At 40.3% G+C, this 22743-nt stretch overlaps 1 protein-coding gene across 2 annotated transcripts; it reads right to left on the bottom strand.

Annotated features, from left to right (window-relative positions):
* Window positions 1–979: 979 nt before the first annotated feature.
* LOC130905780 (3-hydroxy-3-methylglutaryl-coenzyme A reductase-like) lies at window positions 980–22077 on the bottom strand. Of its 2 annotated transcripts, none has more exons than XM_057819457.1 (20): window positions 21930–22077; window positions 21145–21317; window positions 20969–21080; window positions 20794–20881; window positions 14799–14883; window positions 14382–14487; window positions 14210–14316; window positions 14015–14134; window positions 13793–13920; window positions 13269–13519; window positions 12692–12768; window positions 12435–12629; window positions 12210–12368; window positions 8843–9000; window positions 8665–8770; window positions 6962–7132; window positions 6432–6572; window positions 4772–4930; window positions 4531–4685; window positions 980–1787 (listed from the first exon to the last, which is right to left on the bottom strand). In XM_057819457.1, exons 2-20 carry the CDS (start codon window positions 21307–21309, stop codon window positions 1736–1738), a joined length of 2535 nt encoding a protein of 844 aa, XP_057675440.1. In that variant the 5' UTR covers window positions 21310–21317; window positions 21930–22077; the 3' UTR covers window positions 980–1735. The 2 variants fall into 2 exon arrangements, with proteins under 2 accessions (XP_057675440.1, XP_057675439.1); XM_057819456.1 differs by having other exon boundaries at window positions 4772–4951.
* Between the last annotated feature and the right edge of the window lie 666 nt (window positions 22078–22743).

Here is a 22743-nt window from a genome sequence, read left to right on the forward strand (position 1 = left end):
TAAACATTACAAAAAGCAAAAAAAATTATTTAAAAAACAAAATTTTTACAGAAAAGATATCATGAAGTAATATGAAATTTTAAGAACATTTTTATTGCTTTTCTTTTTTTCTTTCTTTCTTTTTTTTTTTTTTTTTTTTTAAAAACCTGTCCTGTTCAGCTGTTTGACACAGAGAATGGAAGTCTAAGTGCCCAGATTCTGAACAGTTTTAATGTTTCACATTGAGAGTCTGACATACTCCCATTGTGATCATTCAAAATATCTTTTTATTATGACAAAGCAGCGAACAGGAAGGGATTATGGGGGGACAGAAGAAAAGAAATACAAGAGAAGAAGGAAAAGAAACACATACACAAACAACAACTAGAAATACATTGAACATCTAAACTAGTTACTAATATGCTGGTGCTATCGTCAGCGAGATGTATTTCCGGTTTACACCATGTGGGGGCCTATTGGCCAGTGAAAGAGGAGAATGGGGGTGGGGGTGTCTATAAGCCTATAAGCTAAGTAATTGAAAGGGGTAGAGTGTACACAAATCAGTTCTGTGATCTAGAACCCAGTAATCGTGTGAATCTCTTATGAGTAAGCCCGTTGGCGACCAACCCTACGCCGCCGCATCGCCAATCCCGGCACCGGGACCCCCAACCCGAGAATGCCCTACCACATCCAGCAGCACGCAGGCCCCACCGGGCGCGCGACAGCCACGCAGACGGGCGGAGAAGCCGCGCGGGCGCCAACCCAGGGCCACGGCCCCCACCCAGCCAGCCCGGGGAGGGAGGGCGGGCGCGGGGGGCCATGCGCAGCCCATCCCTCCTCCCGCAGCCCAGCAAAGGAGCCATCGTCCCCCCCCCCGGGCCACCCGCGCACCCATCAACCGGCCTTCAGGGATGGCAGGAGGGGACGCATCACCAACCCCAAGCCTACACCCACCCCCGCCCGCCCACCCGGGCCACGAGCCACAGCCGCAGCCCCCCAACCGGCACGGCACGCCACGGGACCCCCAGCGGCCCACCAAGCCCCAGGCAAGGCAGGGTCCCCCGCCGGTGCAGGCGACACCCCGCTGATACACCGGCGCCCAGTCAGCGACCCGCGACGGAGCGCAGGGCGGAAGCTTTGTTTTCTTTAGATTTTTTTTTTTTACTTCCTCCCACGTTTCAAGACTTGGACAATTTTACCACCCAAAGAATTCAGCGAAAGCTTTCTTACGCTGATATTTTGGCGGAGGATGACATTATTCAAACCAGTTTTACAAATTATTGTTTATGTTTAAGCTTTTTTTCAAACATTTCTTTTCTCATTTATTTTTCTATGGTGACTTTTAACCTTTTTTTTCTTATGGATTTTTAATCTCTGTGTGTGCGAATTTGTATTCCTCTCCAAGACCTTTTTGTACGCTTCAACCACAAGCAATAAGTGGAGAAACAGCAGCACCTAGTGTACATTGACAGTACAATAGGCAAAAATCCAAACTTGACAAAAATACATCATATTAATAATTTAATATTCTATTATTTCACAGTAAAGAGAATCTTCCAAACCTTTTAAGTGTTTTTATGGCTTACACTTCAAGTGTCTCCTCTTTGGAAAATAAATCCCATGTTTGGAAGAAAACAAGCGAGCTTGTGCCGAGTAAGTCACCACAGAACTTCGGCAACGTGTCTCTAGAACGCATCAACACGGCCGCCTGCGTGCGTCTCCTGCTAAAAGACGTCTTTGTCATTGCCGCGCTGTGTCACGAGGTGTCCCCGGAATCAGATGACATTGCGGCTAAGTTGCTTTTGGACCTAAAACAACAACAACAGAAAACGTGTTTTCAGAAGACTTTTTCCCTCTAAGGAAAACCATTTGTAAAAAAATATTCTGAAGAGAAGTGATTTATAGTTTTTTAATTCTCTTTTCATTTTGATTCTGAACAAGTCATCATTTTTTCCCCTTTTAACAGACATGTATTGCCATCAGTTTTAGGAAAAGGAAAAAAAAATCTTAACGTTTCACTTTAAAATGCCTATTTTAGTCCCTTTTTTTCCTGAATTTTCACTTTAAAAACTTCTTTCAGATCCCATCCCAACCTAAAAAAATTTTTTATCCTCACCCTTTTCATGGACCAATCGCAAAGCCCTGCCCCCTTGTAAAACTCAGTCAACCAAAGCCTCTGTCAAATTCAGTGACAGTGATTGAGTGAACGAACGACTTATGGATGATGGCAGGAGTTCAAATTTCAGAATTTGCACTACCACAGTTGGCAATTGAACTTTTTTTAAATTAATTTTTGTTGTTGTTTGTTTAATAAATTTCATCTAGAAGCAGACAAAGAGCGTTGCAGAATGCAGTGCAGCGGTATGTCCATAGTATTAACTTTACAGAGAGGATACCATTATTATAATCGAGGCAAAATGCTACCACTTGCAAAAACGGGAAACCTCACTGGCCGAATATCTATCTAGCTATAATGTTAGCTACTTAGTAACATTATGTCATGTGTTCTGTCAGATTTTTCTTTCGAAGCTTTTACGGGGAGATGAATTAGCTGTCTTTTACATTGGTAAAAAAATGCTTAACGTTGAAAGGGCGGCGTGCATTCGAGTTGATCGCAGCCAAATGCTAGCTGTGTGCGTGAGGGGAACTTTCTTGTGTGTCTGTGACCAAACTTAAGTACATCTTCCTTATTTTTTAAAGAAAGTTTGTGGAGTTTACTTTAGACTTTCAGTTCGGGGGTCTTGACAGCTTAGATGAGTCATATATATTATTCTATTTGTGTAGTGACAGGCTAGTAAACAAGTACCGGTAGGTAGTCAAATATTAGCAAACAAACGTTATTAGTTAAGTCTACATTTTTACTACATGCTATCAATTAGGGCTGCAGCAATCAAATTTTTTAGTAATCGAGTATTCGACTGAAAATTCTATCGATGAATCGAGTAATCGGATAAAACATTTTTTTTGGGGGGGGGGGTAAAAAGCAATTCTAAATATACATGAGAAAAAAAGACATTTCATCTAATACTGAACCATTTTCAGTCAATCAATGTATTTATTATCGATGTACATTGTTGAAAACAGCCAACAATTGCATCTCAGATGTGACAAAAAAAAACAACTAATCCATTGCTTTCACTCAAACAACTTCTAGATCTTATAAAAAAAATATATATTTCTTACCTAAAAATGTCATTGTGCTTGATAATACACTTCACTTAAAAGGCAGTTGTTTTTCCCACGTGTTTCAATTGAATTTCCATTTGTGTCAAGCTATTTTTAAGTTCTAGTTAAGTTTTAAGTCAGTCTTAACTGTAAGTCCTGATAGGATTTTGACTTTTTGCAATGTTTTAAATAAATGTATGATACCTGCTGTATTGGAGTGCATTAGGAACCAGTGCTACTTTGAGTTTTATCCAGCAATGACTACTGAGCTAAAATTGACAGTTAGCCTTATTATCTTTTTATTTTACACCCTCATCACTCTGCACTCTATGTTTATGAAGATTAAATAAAGCCTGTATGTAAGACATGTCAGCCATGCATCGACAGTAGTCATAATTAATAGAAACCTAGCCCTCCGCAGGGCTAACGTTACGTGAGCAAGGGACAGTAACGTTAATCTAATTATCTAAAATAAATCTAAATATAAAATATAAATAAAAATCTAATAATTAATTAGCGCTGAGAAGTCTACTGCTTTAAGATAGAGGCTGTTTACTAACGCCGCTGAGTCTGTCATTTCGCATCTAGTTCCATATACATGTGATATCTATGAGACGCATTAGACGCTATATGCTACCACTGTAGCATCATGCGGGCATAGTTTTTAGCAACGTCGACAAAGTTTGTAGCGGCTGTCGGCTGCAGTCAGGTATTTTTGCTTCTTCCTCTACGCACGTGACGTCAGTGTGTTGTCACGCATTAAATGTAGTCCGAGCAAAACGTGATGCTTAAAGCTGGCAAAATTAAACGATTCCTCGAGGCGAATAAAATTAGTCGGATCAGTTTTTAAACTCTTGTTACTCGAGTTGCTCGAGTATTCGTTTCAGCTCTACTACCATTTTTTTTTTTTTTTTTTTTTTTTTAAACAAATCGATCATTAACTTATCTTTCAGCAAGCAAAGGTGTCTTTGGGTGACTTTCTTGACATTCAGTTTTTTATGCGGTCAACGACAGAGCCTTATCCATAGCATGTATTTGGTGAGCCTTCTTTTAGGCTTTGAAAAAGGCACAAAAAATTCCTCCCCCCAATCTTTCAGGGTACCTGGTGTCGGAATTACAGGTACCCCACGCCCAGCATTAAGCTATTGGGCGTTTGCTAGTTTGAAGTTCGAAAAAAGATGTTTTAAGTCACGACCACAAAGTAATACTATGCAACTCTACGGCTAGGTGTCAGACTTTTGTGATTTGGTGGGTGGTGGTTTTGCAATAGGTCCATTACATTTGCATTTTAGATCATTCTTAGTGGAAAGATGTAATGTTTTTTCCACAAAATAGCTTTTTATTCTCTTTAAACAAAAAAAAAAGCGTTTTTCTTCGTGATTGCACCTGTTATGGGTCATGTGACTCTTGACCAGGTGTCCGGCTTCCAAAGCCGCCATTAGTGACAGCTCCCCCGCCAGAACGGCAGCGCACACCACCCTGGCCAGCTGCCGGGCGTTTTCGCCTGGCCGGTCCGGCCTGCTGCCTTGGACGCCAAGCATCTGAAAAATCAATGATTTTCGACATGTTATTTTCGACTTTTTTAACATGCGGGTCACAGTTTGGCAGGGCCAAACTCGCTTGTTACCTGCAGACAGGCTTGCTGAGGGGGCAAGTTGGTTCCGCCCCCGACCGTTCCCAGCTCGATGGAAGGCATGGTGCAGCTTATGTAGAGGTCGCTGCCGTGCGGGCCGGCTGCTTCCATTTGCGTAATGCAGTTGGCGCTGCTTACAGTTTGCGCGGGGTCCTGCCAGCAACACAAAGGAAGCCGGGAATAACATTTGTTTTATTTCAACTGCCAACGATGACTTTTACTGTTTTTTTTTTTAATTACAATCCACATTGGACAAGGGTCTCAAACTCTGGACAATAGTTTGCAGCGCTCATTGGACATCCAATTGTTGCCCGCATGTATTTGCGGTTGGCAATAAAATATATGGCGGAAAACACTTAGGTGACTTGAAGTTCCGTTCTGAGACCCCCAATTTGGCTAACTTTTTAAATTGTCCGATAAACATGTGTGATACATCACTGGAAAGCTAAAAAACTCTTAATTTTCTGGGGGAAGAAAAATTTTGAGCAGGAGGACATTTTTTCCTTTTTTTAAATGTTTTTTAAACAGCAAAACCCTATCTGGAGGTGAGAGCACGAGAGAGCAGAATTACAGACGCCACGACTTTAACGAGATATTATTGCGTACTTACCTTGTTTGGATCCAAAAACTCCACGTAGCATGCATCACTGAGTGTCAAGACACAGCTGTGAATGGCCAAAGCTGGATTTTTTTGGTGATTTTAAGGGTGAAACATGGTAATATGATGCAGAAATCGCAGACATCTTGGCGTGGTCAAGATTTTCTTTTTCATATACAGTACTGTGCAAACGTTTTAGGCAGGACACCTGCCTAAAACTTTTACACAGTACTGTATATATTTTTTTTAATTATTAAATTTATTAGGATCATGGAAGCTTCCACTTGAGGAAAATATATACATACAGTATATGCTGTATATACATAATATAATAAAAATACACAGTACTGTGCAAAAGTTTTAGGCAGGTGTCCTGCCTAAAACTTTTGCACAGTACTGTATATACCCCTTTAAACATTTTCTTTTCAATTTTTCTGTTTGGATCGATTATTTATCATCTAACATAATGGAGAAAATGCGACAATAACACACAAAAATTTTTTTAAAAAACAATTGGGTGATAGTTATTAGGTATATATCCGTGACTTTTTTACAGACACCATTTTTTTCATTGTGACGTAATTTGTTTAAGAGTTTAAAATGTGAGTGATTAATTTTTTCAAGCCGTTTTTTTTTTTTTTTTTTTTTACGAAATATGAGACATTAATTAATGATTCTAAGCTAAAAACAACACACATTTTGAACAATAAATATAATTATTACGTTTTATGGCTGGGTTGAAACAAAAGCGGTTGCGCAACATCAGTAAACGGGGGTTTTCAGGGTAAAACGGACAAATTAAAAACAGTTCGGGGGCTTAATGCGCCATGAATCTGCTATGGCAGCAGATAGACATTGTTCTTTCAAACACAACAGTTGTCTTGGCTTTAAATATAGCGGTTTCTTTTAAAGAGGAATGCAAAAGCAGAAACAGCTTTTTCAGTCTTGTCTGTGTTTTCCGCCATAAATATCATTTTAAATAACATGAGGAGGTGAGGGTGAGTGACTTTTTCACTCAAATTTATTGATTTTTGCACACCTGGCCGAACGACTAACCTGCCCGCAAGCGATGAAGATGGCCGCCACCACGTTGGCGGCGTGGGCGTTGAAGCCGCCGACGCTGCCCGCCATGGCTGAGCCCACCAGGTTTTTGTTGATGTTCAGTTCCACCAGCGCTGCCGTGCTGCTCTTGAGAACCTTGTTAATAAAAAAATAAATAAAAATCAATAAATAAAAATAATCAAAAGGGACAGAGTCACACCATGACCAATTTCAAAAGCTACCGTTTGCAGGACTAATTCACTTGAAAACGCAATTGCAATCCAACAAAAAACTACACTTTAACCAAGGTGCACTCAGTGCATTTACTATTTTGTAAAATGACTTTAGTGCCTCTTTAAAAGAAGCCAGTTTTTTTCTTTTCATTACATAAATTGTCAATAGAAGTTTGTTTACTTAAAAAAAACAACAACAAACATTGGCAAAATATTAGTATTAAGGCTTGGAGAACACAACACTTCTATTGACTACATTTTTTAAGGACTTGACATTTTTCCGACCCAACTCTTCTTTTCCCTCTCCATTACCTCGCGGACCACCTTTTCAGGGATGGTGGCCTCGCACACAACGCACTTGCCCCTTCCCAGGATCCAGTTGACTGCGGCCGACTTCTTGTCGGTGCAAAAGTTGCCGCTGACGGCAAGAACCTCCAGGTCGGCGTGCTGCTGCCGTATTCTGAGTAGAGCTTTTTCGCAGCCCTAACAAGCACACGGGCATACAACTCATGATTCAACAATCAGGGGTGTAAAACAAAATATATAAGGTGCATCAGATTACAAGTTCACTTTTGAGGAAATTAAAGGCCTTATGGCGCGGAAAATACTGTACAGTATTTTGTGGGGAAGCAAGGTGGCAATTGATCTTTGTATTAACACCTTAAGGTATTTCGACGCACAGTCATGGTTCCACTTCCCATCATGCATTTGGGATGGCCACAGTATCATTTACTGAAAGCTCAACAAATACACTAGATGGCAATATTTAGTCACAATATACAAAGTCACAAGTCTTTCTATCCGTGGATCCCTCTCACAGAAAGAATGTTAATAATGTAAATGCCGTCTTGAGGCTTTATTGTCATAATAAACAAATACAGTACTTATTTACTGTATGTTGAATGTATATATTCGTCCGAGTGTTATTCATTTTTTTCTTAATGCATTGCCAAAATGTATATGATCAGGAAAAATTATCGGGAATGATTGGAATTGAATCGGTAGCAAAAAAAAAAAAAAAGCAATCGGATCGGGAAATATTGGGTTCGGCAGATACTCAAACTAAAACGATCGGGATCGGATCGGGAGCAAAAAAACATGACCGGAACAACCCTAGTGTAAACCATTAAACAGTCGCTTTTTTTTTTCTTAGCTAAAAAAAAAACAAAAAACTAAATATTCTCTTTTCTGCTTTCAAAATGTTTATAATTACATGATGTAAATATTGGTAAAAATGTTATTAGCTAGAAACAGCAAGTCAATGTAGAGGCCACACAAAATGATGCGGCTGGCCGGATATGGCGCCCGGGCCGCCAGTTTTACACTAGTTTTATTTTGGGGCGGCAGCTATTGATTATTTAAATAATCGATTAATTTATTGATTACTTAGTTTGAATAACAGAGTCATCACATTACAAACATTTAATGCTCTGCAGAATAAATTTTAGGAAAAAAAATCCTGAGTGGTTCTTCAAACTATGCAGAATTGCACTTTCATTAAAAAATTTAAATACCTGAGCTTAGCTTCAAATGGTATAAAAAAAATACTAAATGAGGATGTAAGTAAAACAAAAGAAAAATTGGCTAACTTGCATAGCAAAATAGTTAGAATGCTAAAATAGTTTAAATGCTATAAAATGCTCACGTTCTTTTTATTTTAAAAGTTCTTAAGAAATCGTTCAAACACATTTTCCCACAAAAACTGGTAAATATACTTCTAAACTAAATAACAAATGCATAAACGAACATTAGCTCAAACAATACCATACCTGATGTTGGTCCTAATAGGAAGAGGCTGGATTTAGCCTTGTTAAATGAGTTATGTCATATTCACTGTTGCCACTAGGAGGGAGAGTATCCAGCCAAATCAATAAAACTAAATGCAAACACTTTCGAAACATACCATTACAACGCCACTCTGATTGAAGGAATCTTCAAAGTAGCAAAATTTGCTTCGAAGCTTTTTTGAAACAAATTACTTAATCATTGAAGCCCTAATTTTTATTTTGAAATACCTTAGAGATCATGTTCATGCCCATGGCATCTCCTGTGTGCGCCTCAAAGCGGATGTAGAGGTTTCTGCCCGCTAAACCCACCAGCATTTTCTCCAGTCGAGCAAATCTGCTCATGAAAAAAAATGCAAATTGTGACGACGTGTCGAACGACACTGAGCCTTGCCGTCTGTCCGCTTACCTGCTGGTTTGGTCGAAGGCATCTTTGACCACCCCGAAGCCCTCAGGGCTCTCCAGCCAGGCTTTGACTTCTGCGGCGCGGCAAGCCGAGGGGAGGCGCACCACGGGACCCCGAGTCATGCTATCGGCTAGCACTTTGCTATGACAGCCACCGCTCAGCTGCATCACAAAACAAACCGGGAAATAACAATTTAGAAAAAAATGCCAGTACAAATGGGACAAAAATCATTGGTGAAAAAATACCCAGCAGTTGTATAAGAATGTTGAATTCTGAAAATAACAAAAAAAGTCTAAAAAATAAAAGGCGCTATGAAATGTCAAAAAATGAAAATGACTGCACAAATGTTATTTTAAATGTTGAAAACAAAATAGGCACACAAATCTAGCTTTTTATTTTGTAGTTATTCAACTGAAAATAATGCACTTTTTTTTTTTTTTTAATAATACTGGTTGAAACATCACAACGTGAACTGATGATCAGGTCGTCCCCGGGGACTCCCGCTGAAGGGACATGCCCAGAACACCTCTCCAGGGCGGCGTCCAGGAGGCATCCAAACCAGATGCCCGAGCCACCTCAGCTGGATCCTCTCAAGGCAGAGGAGTAGCGGCTCAACCCAGAGTCCCTCCCGGATGACCGAGCTTCTCACCCTATCTCTAAGGGAAAGCCCGGACACCCTGTGGAGGAAACTCATTTTGGCCGCTTGTGTCCGGGATCTTGTTCTTTCGGTCACCACCCACAGCTCGTGACAATAGGTGAGATGGTACGAATATAGACCGACTGGTAAATCGAAAGCTTCACCTTTTGGCTCAGCTCCTTCTTCAACACAACAGACCGGTGCAGAATCTGATTCAGTGCAGACGCTGCACCGATCCGCCTGTCGATCTCTTTTTCCCTCCTACCCTCACACGTGAACAAGACCCCAAGATACTTGAACTCCTCCACCTGGGGCAGGATCTCATCCCCGAACCGGAGAGGGCATGCCACCCATTTCCGACTGAGGGCCTTGGTCTCGGATTTGGAGGTGCTGATCCTAATCCCAACCGCTTCACACTCGGTTGCAAACCGCTCTAGTGAGAGTTGGAGATCGCTGCTTGATGAAGCCAACAGCACCATATCATTTGCAAAAAGCAGAGATGCAATGCTGAGGCCACCAAACTGGACCCCCTTTTACGCCTCGGCTAGGCCTAGAAATTCTGTCCATACAGGTTATAAACAGAATCAGTGACAAAGGGCAACATTCGCAGAGCCCGACCCTCACTGGGAACGCATCTGGAAATGCCGACCAAACTCTGACAATGGTCGTACAGGGACCTAACAGCCCAAGAGGCTCGGTACCGCGTACTCCAAAAGCACCACCCCCTCACACGACTCCGGAAGGACATGGTTGAACGCCTTCTCCAAATCAACAAAACACATGTAGACCGGTTGGGCAAACTCCCATACACTCTCGTTGACCCTGCCGATGGTGTAGAGCTGGTCCACTGTTCCACGGCGGGGACAAAACCTCACTCCTTCTCCTGAATCTGAGAAACCCCAATGTAAAGGTGCCAAGCTGGGGAGGCAATAAGTATGCCCACACCTGCTCTGCGCCTCGAACCAAGGACAATTCCAGAGTGGAAGAAAGTCCAACCTCTCTGAAGAGGATTGGAACCAGAACCCAAACTGAATGAAGTTCGGACTATCATATTTTTCAGACTATAAGTCGCAGTTTTTTTTTCATAGTTTGGATGGGGGTACGACTTATACTCAGGAGCGACTTATGTGTGAAATTATTAACACATTACGATATCATTTCACATGTTATTTTGGTGTTTTGGAGTGACACTGATTGTTTGGTAAACTTGTTAGCATGTTCTTTATGCTATAGTTATCTGAGTAACTCTTAATAGCTATGGCACCGTTCGCGTTCTGCCTTTGGCAATGTGTGTTCAATTGTATTATTGACTTTTTTTATATTGAAATGCATGCTTTTAGTTTGTGGCGCTTTCACGCCCACGTGGGGGCGCACTTGCACTTGTTTACGTGAACAAGAGCGCTCACACGCCAGAAGAAGACTGACAGCTACACAGCTCTGAGTGAGTGGGCGAGTTAGCGAAAGAGAAACACGGCTGCGAACCTACGTTCATCGCTTATGCTTGTAAAATATCTCTACAGAGGCAACGCCTGTGTGTATTATCTTTTCCGTTGTTGTTGTTTTATGTTTTCCACCCGCGATCGTACACTTAGAGCCAGTTGTGTGGTTGTTTAAACGATGTGCTAATGCTGGGGAACACATGCTAACCGTTTGTGTCATTGCTGTAATAGCACCTAATTATCATTTATTTACGTCGATGCGAACCTGTTTGGTATCGAGGACGAAATTGATTCAGCAAATTATACGGACGTCCAGCATCGTCATTTGGGAGTTTAGCTCACTGTATAGCCAGGATCGAGCCGTAGCGTCCTGGTGAGGACAGTATATTCGCATTTCTTTGTTCATGCACTGTACACTTTACACTTATTGCGCATGTTCTCTATTGTATTTTTATATTAAATTGCCTTTCAAGATGACATATCTGTTCTATGTGTTGGATTTTATCAAGTATATTTTCCCCAAATATGGGACTAATACTCTGGTGCGACTTATGTTTTTTTTCTCTTTGTTGGGCATTTTATGGCTGGTGCAACTTATACTCAGGTACGACTTGTAGTCCAAAAAATACGGTATATCTAGTCAGAGCTTCTCTGCTTCACACAGCAGCTGGGGCTCCTTCCCTGCCAGTGAGGTGACATTCCATGTCCCAAGAGTTAGCTTCCGTAGCAGGGGGTCGGACCGCCAAGGTCCCAGCCTTTGGCTGCCGCCTAACTCACCACGCACCGGACCACTTAAGCCCTTCCCACAAGTGGTGAGCCCATGGGAAGGGTGAACCATGTTGCCTTTTCGGGCTGTGCCCGGCCGGGCCAAATGCATATAGACCCACCCACCAGACGCTCGCCCTCGAGCCCACCTCCAGGCCTGGCTCCAGAAGGGGGCCCCGGTAACCAGTATCCAGGCAAGGGAACACTGATCCCATTTCTTTCCATCATCATAAGGGGTCTTCTGAGCCATGCTTTGTCTGGCCCCTGACCTAGGACCTGTTTGCCATGGGTGACCCTACCAAGGGCATAAAGCCCCACACAACATAGCTCCTAGGATCATCTGGACACACCAACCCCTAAACCACGATAAGGTGATGACTCGCGGAGAGGTTAATACTTTTTGAAATGTGAAAAAAAATTATTACGGTGGTCACGTTTTAAGTACATTATTTTTAAGATTTTTTTTTTTTTTTTTTTTTAATAAAAAAGGCATTTTTTTGTAAAGAGTTGGAATTTCATTGACACTCACTGCAAGCGCCCTGCAGCCTCGGTTGGTGCTGGCCACCAGGCAGCCCTCGGTGGTCGCCATGGGAACGTAAAAGCGCTCCCCGTCCAAGGGCAGAGGGCCGGCCACGCCCACCGGCAACGGCATGTAACCGATGACGTTCTCGCAGCACGTGCCCATCACCTGCCGGAACCCTGGTTGTCAATTCTGCCCCAAGTGAGGACGATCCGGCGTAAACCTTCCGCTCACCTTGGCGTAATCGTAGTTCTTATACGGAAGTGACGACAAGGCGGCGGGAACGGGAAGCTCGGATGACAGCATCTTCCTCCGGATGGCCACGCCCCTCTCGGGGGTCTCCAGGACGGCATCCAGCTTGTAGTTGAGGATATGACGTGACGCTACCAGGTTGATCACCTCGCTGTCGCTGAGGTAACGGGGTCCTCTCTGCGAAGATGACAAGCGGTCAATGGGCGGCAAAGTGGGCGAGGCTACCATTCAATTTTCACCTGTGAATCGGCCAGGATGTCCAGGCATTCCTTCAATGAGCGGGGACAATTCTCATCTCTGGAAGGACGTGTCTCGGCTGTGGGCAAATACAAAATGTTCGACTTACAAAATCTGTGTTCTCAATTTTTAAAAAATTGATATATTTTGCTACTTTTCTCTTTCGTGGAATAGAAATTTGCAATAAAGATTTTTTTTCATCATAAAGTTTCTACAAAAAAAAAAAAAAAAAAAAAAAAACTTTCATAAACACTCTCTATAAAAATAAAAACATTTGAGTAAAAAAAAAAATGGTTAAAGACACTTGACCTTAATTTTTGTTTTTGGTGACATTACTCAAAATAAAACCTGAAAAATATGACTCAATGACAAAATGTTTTCTGTAAAAAAAAATAAATAAAATTCAATACTTCATAATACAATTACGTACTTTTTACTAAAAAACAAAGAGCAAAAGCATTCTCCAATGTAGTTTTTAAATTTTACTCATTTAACAACTATTGTCTTCTTGAAAAATCTGCTATACTTTGCCGTTTTTTGGCAGTCACCCAGAGTTTTTCCTATCCTCAATGGTCTCACCTTCCTCCCTGCACGCAAGTTTGGACTGCGCCACTGTTGTGCTGCAGTTGGCGCTCTTGTGCAATTTTGCAGCAGTCATGTCCATCCTGTGGCAGCTGTCGGCCGTCGCCGCCATCTTACAGGCAGGAGGCGAGCCGCCCGATGGACTTTTGACGGACAGCGACGACTCGGTCTCGCTCTGCTCAAATAAGACGTACTTGACGGCGAGAAGCAGGGCCAGGCCAAGTGTAATGACCTGCTCCAGGTCCACCCTGAGGGATTAGATTATGTGTTCAGACCTATTTGAACGATCGCTGCCGATAATAATACTAATACTACACTTGGATGTCAAATGTGGCCCCGTAAAATATTGTCCCGTGGGCTGCAATGGCCCTCAAACTGCAAGTTTGAGCCCATTGTCCTTTATTTTTGTAATATTAAAGTTAAGAAATCATAATTTGTGCATGAAAGGGTTCAATTCTGATTTCCAATTGAAAACAGAACAAATGATAGCCGAATTCACGCCATTGTTCATTTTTTTTTACCCATTTAGCTGCAGTGGCCTCATGGAAGCGGCGTTCTCTTCCCGCACAGACCCTGGCACAGTCTTATTTTGGCCGGGATGCTCGGCAGCCAGTCTGGCGTGGGCGTGGACCAAAGCTAGACCCAAAGACTTAAAAAAAAAAAAAAAAAAAAAAAAGGACACATCCTCTCGTTACACTCCAGCACCCTCTAGTGAATATTACCTTAACTACAACCCAACCCACCATGATGAGCTTCACCCTCTGCGTGACCGGATTGGGCTTGTTGTGCTCTTCTTCAGCCAGCACGTGGGCCAAGTGGCTCATCTGCCAAACGGGCCGACCCTCGCGGCTTTCCATCGACAACTGCCCGTGTATAATAAAATTTTCAAGATACGAGTTTTTTTTTTTTTTTTTTTTAGCAAATTCGACACGTCATACCTCCAGAACCAGTGAGACACAAGCGGGGAAAAATGTCATGAAGACGAAGTAGTTAGCCAGCACCGACATGCAGCCGAAACAGCACATGATCTCCAGCTGCGGCACTCCTGGACACCACGGTACTACAGTCTTCGCGTCCATCGCGTACGGCCATGAGTTAAAAGCATCCTACCTGACATTGTGCCGATCCCGATGACAAGACATTCCACCAGAGCATCCAGCGTGAATGTGGGACCTAAAATGGCCATGCCTTGAGAGATGTTCTCCCTCACCTCCTCCTAAGAGCAGACACACACACACAAAACATTTCCTTTACTGACACTTAATGTTTTAATGGTGTAAAAAAGATGTCAATACTGATCAGGGTTCTAAAAAGTATTATATAGTGAATTTTAAGATACTTCTTGTTTTTTGTTTTTAAGAAGTTTTAAGACTTTTTATGACATAATGCAAGTACATTTTTCCTTTGCTCGCATCTGTGCAACCAATAATGTTGCAGATTTTTTTTTTTTTTGCTGAAAAACTGCGCCACGTTGCAAAAATGAGCTGCTAAAGAACTGAACCTTTTGGTAACATAAAAATGACTGACCTGAGAATTGGAGCTCAGGGCAAACTTCGCCAGTGTGCAGGCTTTTGACAAGTCGATGAGCAGGAGGAAGAAAGGTAACGCTTCGCTATGGGAGGAAGAAGGCTCTGTTTAAATTACATATACTATATAAATATACCTTTACTATATCTATATACAGTATGTATACATATACGTACAGTATATATAACGAGAGGTGGGTAGAGTAGCCTAAGATTTGACTTAAGTAAAGGTAGTGTTACTTTAAAATAATAATACCCAAGTTAAAGTAGTGAAGCCCAAAACGTACTCAACTCTAAGTTGAAAAATATTTGGTGGAAAGAATACTCAAGTCATAAGTACAGTAACTGCTAACAATGTCAGACTTTTTTTTTTTTAAACACTGGTACTTTTTTTCTCAACACAACATCATGAACTGTCATTATTATACTGTACTTATAACCTATTACGTCACCTAATGACCATGTGTCAATACACAAAATCATTAAACTCCAACTCGAAAAATAACAGAAATGAAACATCACCTGTCCAAAGAGCATGAGTGCCCTCTAATGGAAGAGTCATATTTCCTACTATGGAATGAAAGCGATCATATCTAGGTTTTCCGTGGTATATCGGAACCAAATAAAAACTTCAAGAATGCTTGGAATCCACTCTTTCGAGGAATGTTGACAAATTGTTTGCTTTTTACGGTGCTTTAAAGACACCGCATGATTGAAAAGGCCGGCGTAATTGTAAGACTTTCGACGACAAGCTTGTGTATGGTCATCAGAGGTCGATAGAGTGGCCAAAAATTGTACTCAAGTAAGAGTAGCGTTACTTCAAAATAATATTGCTCAAGTACAAGTAAAAGTAGTCACCCAAAATATTTACTCAAGTAAAAGAGTATACGATGAAAAAACAAATCAAGTACTGAGTAATTGCTTATCATATCTTATTTTTAAAATGATAGCATATTTTCTTTCTCAGCATAAGGTCATCTATATGAACTGTTATATTTATACTAGGGCTGTCCCAAACGACTAATTTTCTCCCGATTAGTCAGCCGACTATTTTTACGATTAGTCGACTAATCTATTTTTAAAAAAAAAAAAATTTTTTTTTTTTTTTTTTTTTTTACTAATTTAGCAATGAAATTTTTGTTGACGCTTATCAATTCACAAAAAAATATTGGAACACTTAAATTATTTATTAAAGTACAAATAAACACGTAAATAACAATAATAAATCACAAATAAACAATGAGTTCAAATGCTGGTAGAATTAACTAGTGCAAAACAATGGAATGTAAACAGATTCAGAACACTGACTTCGCCTTTCCAACATGATTCAAAACAATTCTTAAAAAAACACTTAGCCTTAATATTATAATATAGTACTATATATAATAGTTTTATAATAATTATAATAATTATTCATTGCCAATCAGATTTTTCATAAAGGTGTCATTTTAAAGGTATTCTTAGTGTAGAATCTAAATTCTGAAGTATGCGGGATTAACTCCTGAAATCGTTATTTATGACGAACATGACATGCTTTTATTTTGAAATGTTCACCGGAAGTACGTTCGCTAAACCGCTAACTTCAGCTTTACACTCCGCAAAAAAAGCACTTTTTGTCATTGCATGTGTTAATAATAGATTTTTTTGCCATTTTTTTCGTTTGCAAATGCTGTTAACCAGCGATTTTTCATGTTTAAAATGTCACCTTTTAACCGCAAGTTTGCTTTCACGAGACGACTGCCAGTGTTTCATAGCAGGCTAAAGTACCGGTAGGTTGCCTTTTCCCCCCCATTCACCTCAGTGTAGCAATGCTAACGTTACAGTGTTTAATATAGATGTATTTTCGTATTTTATATGTCTGAACTTTAATTCTACAGCGTGTTGATAAGAGAAAGGAATCTCACATGCCATCAGCACGCACGCACCAATATATGCACGCACGCACGCAGCAATAAAAGGCAGCCGTGAAAATTACCGCCCTCATTTTTATTTGCCTCGCGATAAATGGACTCATTGCATATCGCGACAGGCTTAGCAACTTCAATAAAACATGTCGTTAGTTAGTTAGATGGACTTACAAACTGGGCGACGGCGCTTGAGGTGTTTATTCACGGCCGACGTGCAGCCAAGCTTGGCATAGAAGAGACAAGACAGAAAGAGTGTACCTTCCTTTGTTTATTTGAAATAAGTCAATGTTTTGGACACTCTGGTGCGCTTCTTTTGGCTTTGTGCCGCTTTCCCCGCTTGCATACAGAGCGGGTCCGACATTCTGAACTTTCCACGCATATATTTTTTTAACCCTTTATTAACCGTCGACGGGATGTTGCGCTCGTCGACGGATTTACGTCATCGATGACGTCGACAATGTCGACTAGTCGGGACAGCTGTAATTTATACTATAACCTACTAGATGTCCATACTAGGCCAGAAATATACCAGAATCATCGAACTTCGCCTGAAAAAATTAGAGGTGCACGATAATTATTGGTCGATAATTATCGGTCCGACAATAGGAATTATGACATCATCCCAATAAATCCAATACCATTATATATTATCAGGCCTATTAATATTGGCACAGTGTCGGTGGATTGGGATGTGTGCGTTTCTTTCCACTCCTGTTTTGCCTGTATGCAAAGTTTTGTTGCTGTTCTAGTGGCCTTATTTTTCCATCACTGAGTGATGAACCTTACAATGGCAATTAGCAAATGTTTGCCTTTACAGTGTTATGTTTACAAGTTATTGAGAGGCCTTTTGGTTATTGATTGGCTTGCTGTCCAGGTTAAGAAAATCGTTTCATGGACCAAGACAAAAAAAAAAGTCTCCTCTCATGTTGCACCAGATGTTTTATCTGCTGACACAGCACAATACCTGTTGGGTTTATGTTTGTTTTAGTTCTGTGCTTATTGTTCAGGGGAACACATCGTCAATGATATTGACTGATTGATTGTCATTGACTCAAATTATATTTATTTGAAAACATTAATATGGGTACTTTATTTGAAGTCAAAACTGGTCTTGTCTTTGTTTTGTTCATTATAATAATGTTCATGTCATCATGAAAATTCTGGTTAGGTCAAAGGCAAATCTATGCTGAATCCACCACTAGTATTTGTGACCTACAGGTGTTCAAAAACTCAGGTGAATATATATGAAAAATTATATATGTATATATATATATATATATATACATATATATATATATATATATATATATATTAGGGCTGTCCCAAACGACTAATTTTCTCCCGATTAGTCAGCCGACTATTTTTACGATTAGTCGACTAATCTAATAATTAAAAAAAAAATTATTATTTTTTTTTTTAACTAATTTAGCAATGAAATTTTTGTTGACGCTTATCAATTCACAAAAAACATATTGGAACACTCAAATTATTTATTAAAGTACAAATAAACACGTAAATAACAATAATAAATCACAAATAAACAATGAGTTCAAATGCTGATAGAATTAACTAGTGTAGCATCCCGATTGAAAAGATGGTCTCTTAAACTGATGGTTTACAACTTTTATTCCATCCTTGATGTAAACACACCGTAAGAGAACACAATTAGAAATTAACAAAAACTTTTCACCTTTTTCCTTTTAAACCTTATTTATATATCAATGAATTGCCTATATGAATTGCCTTTACCTTAATTTATTACCTTATCATTGACAATCTCTCCCTTGAGTGCAATCACTGTATATACTGTATATATTTATGACCTTTTAACCTTATATAATTTTCTATACCATAAAATAAACCATAACATGAAATAAACCTTTCAATTAGCATTAAGAACAATACTAATAGCACTTATACGCCCATTGTCAATGAAACATTATTATTTAGTAAGGCGACAGCACCCTCTGGTGTACAAAAAATGAAAAAACAAAATTACAAACTGGGTGAAGGCGCTTGAGGTGTTTATTCACGGCCGACGTGCAGCCAAGCTTGGCATTGAAGAGACAGGACAGAAGAGTGTACTCTCCTTTGTTTCTTTGAAATAAGTCAATGTTTTGGACACTCTGGTGCGCTTTTTTTTTTTGGCTTTGTGCCGCTTTCCCCGCTTGCAAACAGAGCATCCGACATTCTAACTTTCCACGCATATATTTTTTTAACCCTTCATTAACCGTCGACGGGATGTTGTGCTCGTCGACGGATTTACGTCATCGATGACGTCGACTATGTCGACTAGTCGGGACAGCTCTAATATATATTATCGGTTATCGTATCGGTCTTAAGGAGCAGGAAGTTATCGATATCGGTTTCAAAAAATGGATATCGTGCACCACTAGAAAAAATATAAACGAATAATCACCTGTCCCAAGAGCATGGGTGTCCTCTAGTGGATGAACACATTTTCCACCATGAAACTCGCTCCTCTTTTATGTGGTCTATCGGTGCCAAATAAAAACTAGTAGAGTTTGAAATCTGCACTTTTAATTTTGGCGGCAGAAAAAATCCGGTGTACGCTCGGCGGCTATGAAAACAAATTTTATGCAAGGTGGACCCCTTTTTTGGTGTATGTGGGAGCCTTGAATTTCCCTCAGATTCCAGATTAGTGGTTAGTTTATTTCTGCTGTTGTGTGCGTTAAAAAAAAAAAAAAAAAATCCCCTTTTGGTTAGTGACGTACGGTATGAGACTGCTCCTTCCACTGGACCCAAAGGTTCATATATTTCTAGGTATACAGCATTGGATTCTGATTTTTGGGGAGCACTGTGTGGGACTAATTGCTGCTGCTGAAGTTCGGAGACAGGATGCTAATATACAGTATATCTTAGGACTGACGAGGTACTGTTTATGTGTTTAAGTATGATTTTTTGTGTTTGCGTGTATGGTTTGATTTGTATTTTGTTTTGGGGGTATTGTTCTTTATACATTGTCACATAGTTTGCAAGTTTGATTCCACTGCTTAGAAATGGATGCTCAATTTAACATGTGACTGGAAAACAATAAAAAACACATTTAAAATAAATAAATAAATAAATAATGCCGGCAGCGCTCTACCTGAAATACTTTATTTTTTGTGGCGCTTTAAAGACGCCACTTGTTGTGATGTGAGAACAGTAATGTGATATTAAGATTGGACTGCAAGCTTGTGTTGTGTGTGGTGATGTATCTGTATTGTTACGTCTAATTGATGTAATGGAGTCATGTGACTATTCTTGCTGCATCTGAATGGTGAGACTTGGTGAGCCACTGTGCTGGTAAAAATAGAGATTAAAAAAAAAATAACGACTAGTGCAGCCTAAAGTAGCGGCGTAAGAGTAGTGTTTTCTTCTTCACAAATCTACTCAAGTAAAAGTATGGTGTGGTAAAACTAATTATAAGTACATTTTTCTCAGAAAGTTACTCAAGTAAATGTAACAGAGTACATGTAATGTGTCACTACCCACCTCGAGTGGTCATGTAACTCGATTGTTATGTCTGATTGGTATCATGGAGTAAGTGTTTATTGTTGCAACGTCTCTTTAGTGAAACTGGTAGCGCCACGGTGCTGGCAAAAATTAAGTAAAATTTAATACTGTATGAAGAATAAAGACTGAAAATGTAATGACTCTGCTGTAGGTGAAAGTCGTGTAGTCAGAGTAGTGTTTCTTCTTCACACACCTACTCAAGTAAAAAGTATAGCGTAGTAAAACTACTCTTAGAAGTACATTTTATCAAGGAAATGTAACGTAGTAAATGTAATGCATTTACTACCCACCTTTGGTTATAGCCAATAAACAGCACGTATCGCCTGATATTGCTCCCTTTTATTTGGACCAAAGCATTATTGTAGACAGACATTTGGATTCCCAAAAATATAATACATGTTTTTCACTGGAAAGAAATGATAGACTTCATCCAAATTTTGGCAACGTTATCTGATTATTAAACAATTTTCGCTTTTTTGGCTCTATAGAACTTTTTTTTAAAAAATTAATTAGTTATTTTTTAAAATTAAAACACTGCTATAAGGCCCGTAACCTATTTGAAAGACTTACTTGAGGCCCGTCAGCTCCCTGCCAAAAAAGCTGATGACGACCGAACTGAAAACAAAGCTGGAAAACAGCGTAAATAAACCGGCAATGCCTGCAGGAGACAAAAATACAACAACAGCAAATAAAATACCTGTGGTAAGTTTGAACGCCACATCTTTAAGGATGTCACTTTACTCACCTAGAATGTACTTGGAGCCCAGCTGCCGTAGGTTCTTAAATTGGAAGTAGATGTAAACAACAGCGATGCAGCGCGTCAGAGTCAGGATGACGGCGTCGCTGCTGTGGCTCGGCTAAAAAGGACCACAAGTGGGATTAACGCAAATCGACCATTGTTCCACAACGCCGAAACTTTACCTGCGCCTCCGCTTTAGGGCACTCATTCCAGCTGCATATGTGGCTGCTGGCAGCCAGGCCGTTCATAGATATGAGGCAAACAGTGAGCGCCAGGGTGCCGATGATCACCTCCCACGGGTGGGCGGCCACCAGCAGGCCGTGAAGCCGGAACAGCCGCGCCAACATGCTCTCTCCTAAGACAAACAAACGCACTTGATTTGAAGAAAAACTCAAGACGTCAGTCTTGCAACGCCGTTGGACAAAGTCACGTCTCGATGCTTGTAATGCTTTAGGGAACTGTCAAATTGTTATCAATACAGGTACATCACATTACAATAAATTCACTGATATTATCTTTTTTTAGTCACATTGATTGACTTTTTTTTTCGAAAATATCAACCGTCCATTAAAAATATATTTAGGTATATATAATACAGTACCCTTGATAATTTTAGAGGTCTCTCAATTCGCCTGTCAGTTCACAAGGTTGCTTGCCAAGATATTTATGATCCACCTAGTGTCATTAAACACCGGGTCCCCTTTCTACCCATCTCGAAGTAAAACTACAAATCAAACACAACCACGAAAATCATTTGCCTTATTTTTTCCCCTGTATTTTTCCACTAAAGCATCCGCTTGAATTGATAACATTGAAGGAAGCTATGTATTGTGAATTTATCACAACAACCTACTACGAAGTAATAGATGCCGTGCTAGCGTTAGCATTAGTGGTGCATCACGCCCATACCAATGAAGATGAATTAAATGGCTTTTTCAGTCAGTAATCCGGTTAAAATTGTACGTACTTAAAATAACGCCGCTTTCCCGGTTGTCAAGAAGTCGTTTCCATGATAAAAATCTGAACGTCCCTTCCACGGACGTGTAGCTTCGCTAGCTTATTTACTGCACTTGGTTGAGTAAGCCATACTGTAAACCGGAAGTGATGACGCACGGTAAAACGTCACTTGCAATGACGCAATGTTGAGAGGAACAGACATCCTGGCTTTCAAATAAAGAGATAAGTACATTTATAAAATTTGTAAATATAAGATGTAGGTTGAATAAAATAGTCAAATGATACGTTAGTTGTAATGAATGCAGCAGACATAGCTTCGCCCTGACTGAGCGATTTGCGGTCGGAGGCTATACGTCAGCGCTTTCGCCATATTGGATGTGGCAAATCTGATACAACTCAAAAAAAAAAAAAAAAAAAGTTTGGCAATTTGCCTTCTTTTACAAAGAATTGCGCTGATTTCCACGAATACTTCCTACCTGGCAGTCGTGAAATGCATTTTGAAATACAATATTTACTTTTATCTGAGCAGAAAGGAACAGCAGGGATGGACCAAAACTACATCCTGATTCAGGGGCGGACTGGGACTAAAAAGCAGCCCTGGACTTTGACTCAGCCCAGCCCACAAGAATCGCTGTACGAAGGCAAACACAGACCAACTAGGTCCGGGGGCATGCCCGCCCCCCCTGGGAGATTTTTGTTGTTGTTGTGTTACATTTTATTACAAAATGCATCATTTTCGTGTACTTTGAGAGAAAAATGAAGCGGCTATGAATAACTACACATTGCATTATTATACATTTTACCTTGAACACTCACTGAGAAGT

The sequence above is a fragment of the Corythoichthys intestinalis genome, chromosome 17 (genome assembly GCF_030265065.1).
Source record: "Corythoichthys intestinalis isolate RoL2023-P3 chromosome 17, ASM3026506v1, whole genome shotgun sequence".
NCBI classification, from domain to species: Eukaryota; Metazoa; Chordata; class Actinopteri; order Syngnathiformes; family Syngnathidae; genus Corythoichthys; species Corythoichthys intestinalis.

Bases quoted from the DNA above. Each gene is read 5' to 3' on its own strand.
- LOC130905780 (XM_057819456.1), bottom strand. From the start codon at position 21,309: ATGTTGGCGCGGCTGTTCCGGCTTCACGGCCTGCTGGTGGCCGCCCAC. The intron at 14,317-14,381 runs GTAGGATGCTTT...CGTGGTGTCCAG, and splicing joins CGGGATCGGCACAATGTCAG to GAGTGCCGCAGCTGGAGATC. The intron at 6,573-6,961 runs GTAATGGAGAGG...TTTATTAACAAG, and splicing joins CTGAAAAGGTGGTCCGCGAG to GTTCTCAAGAGCAGCACGGC.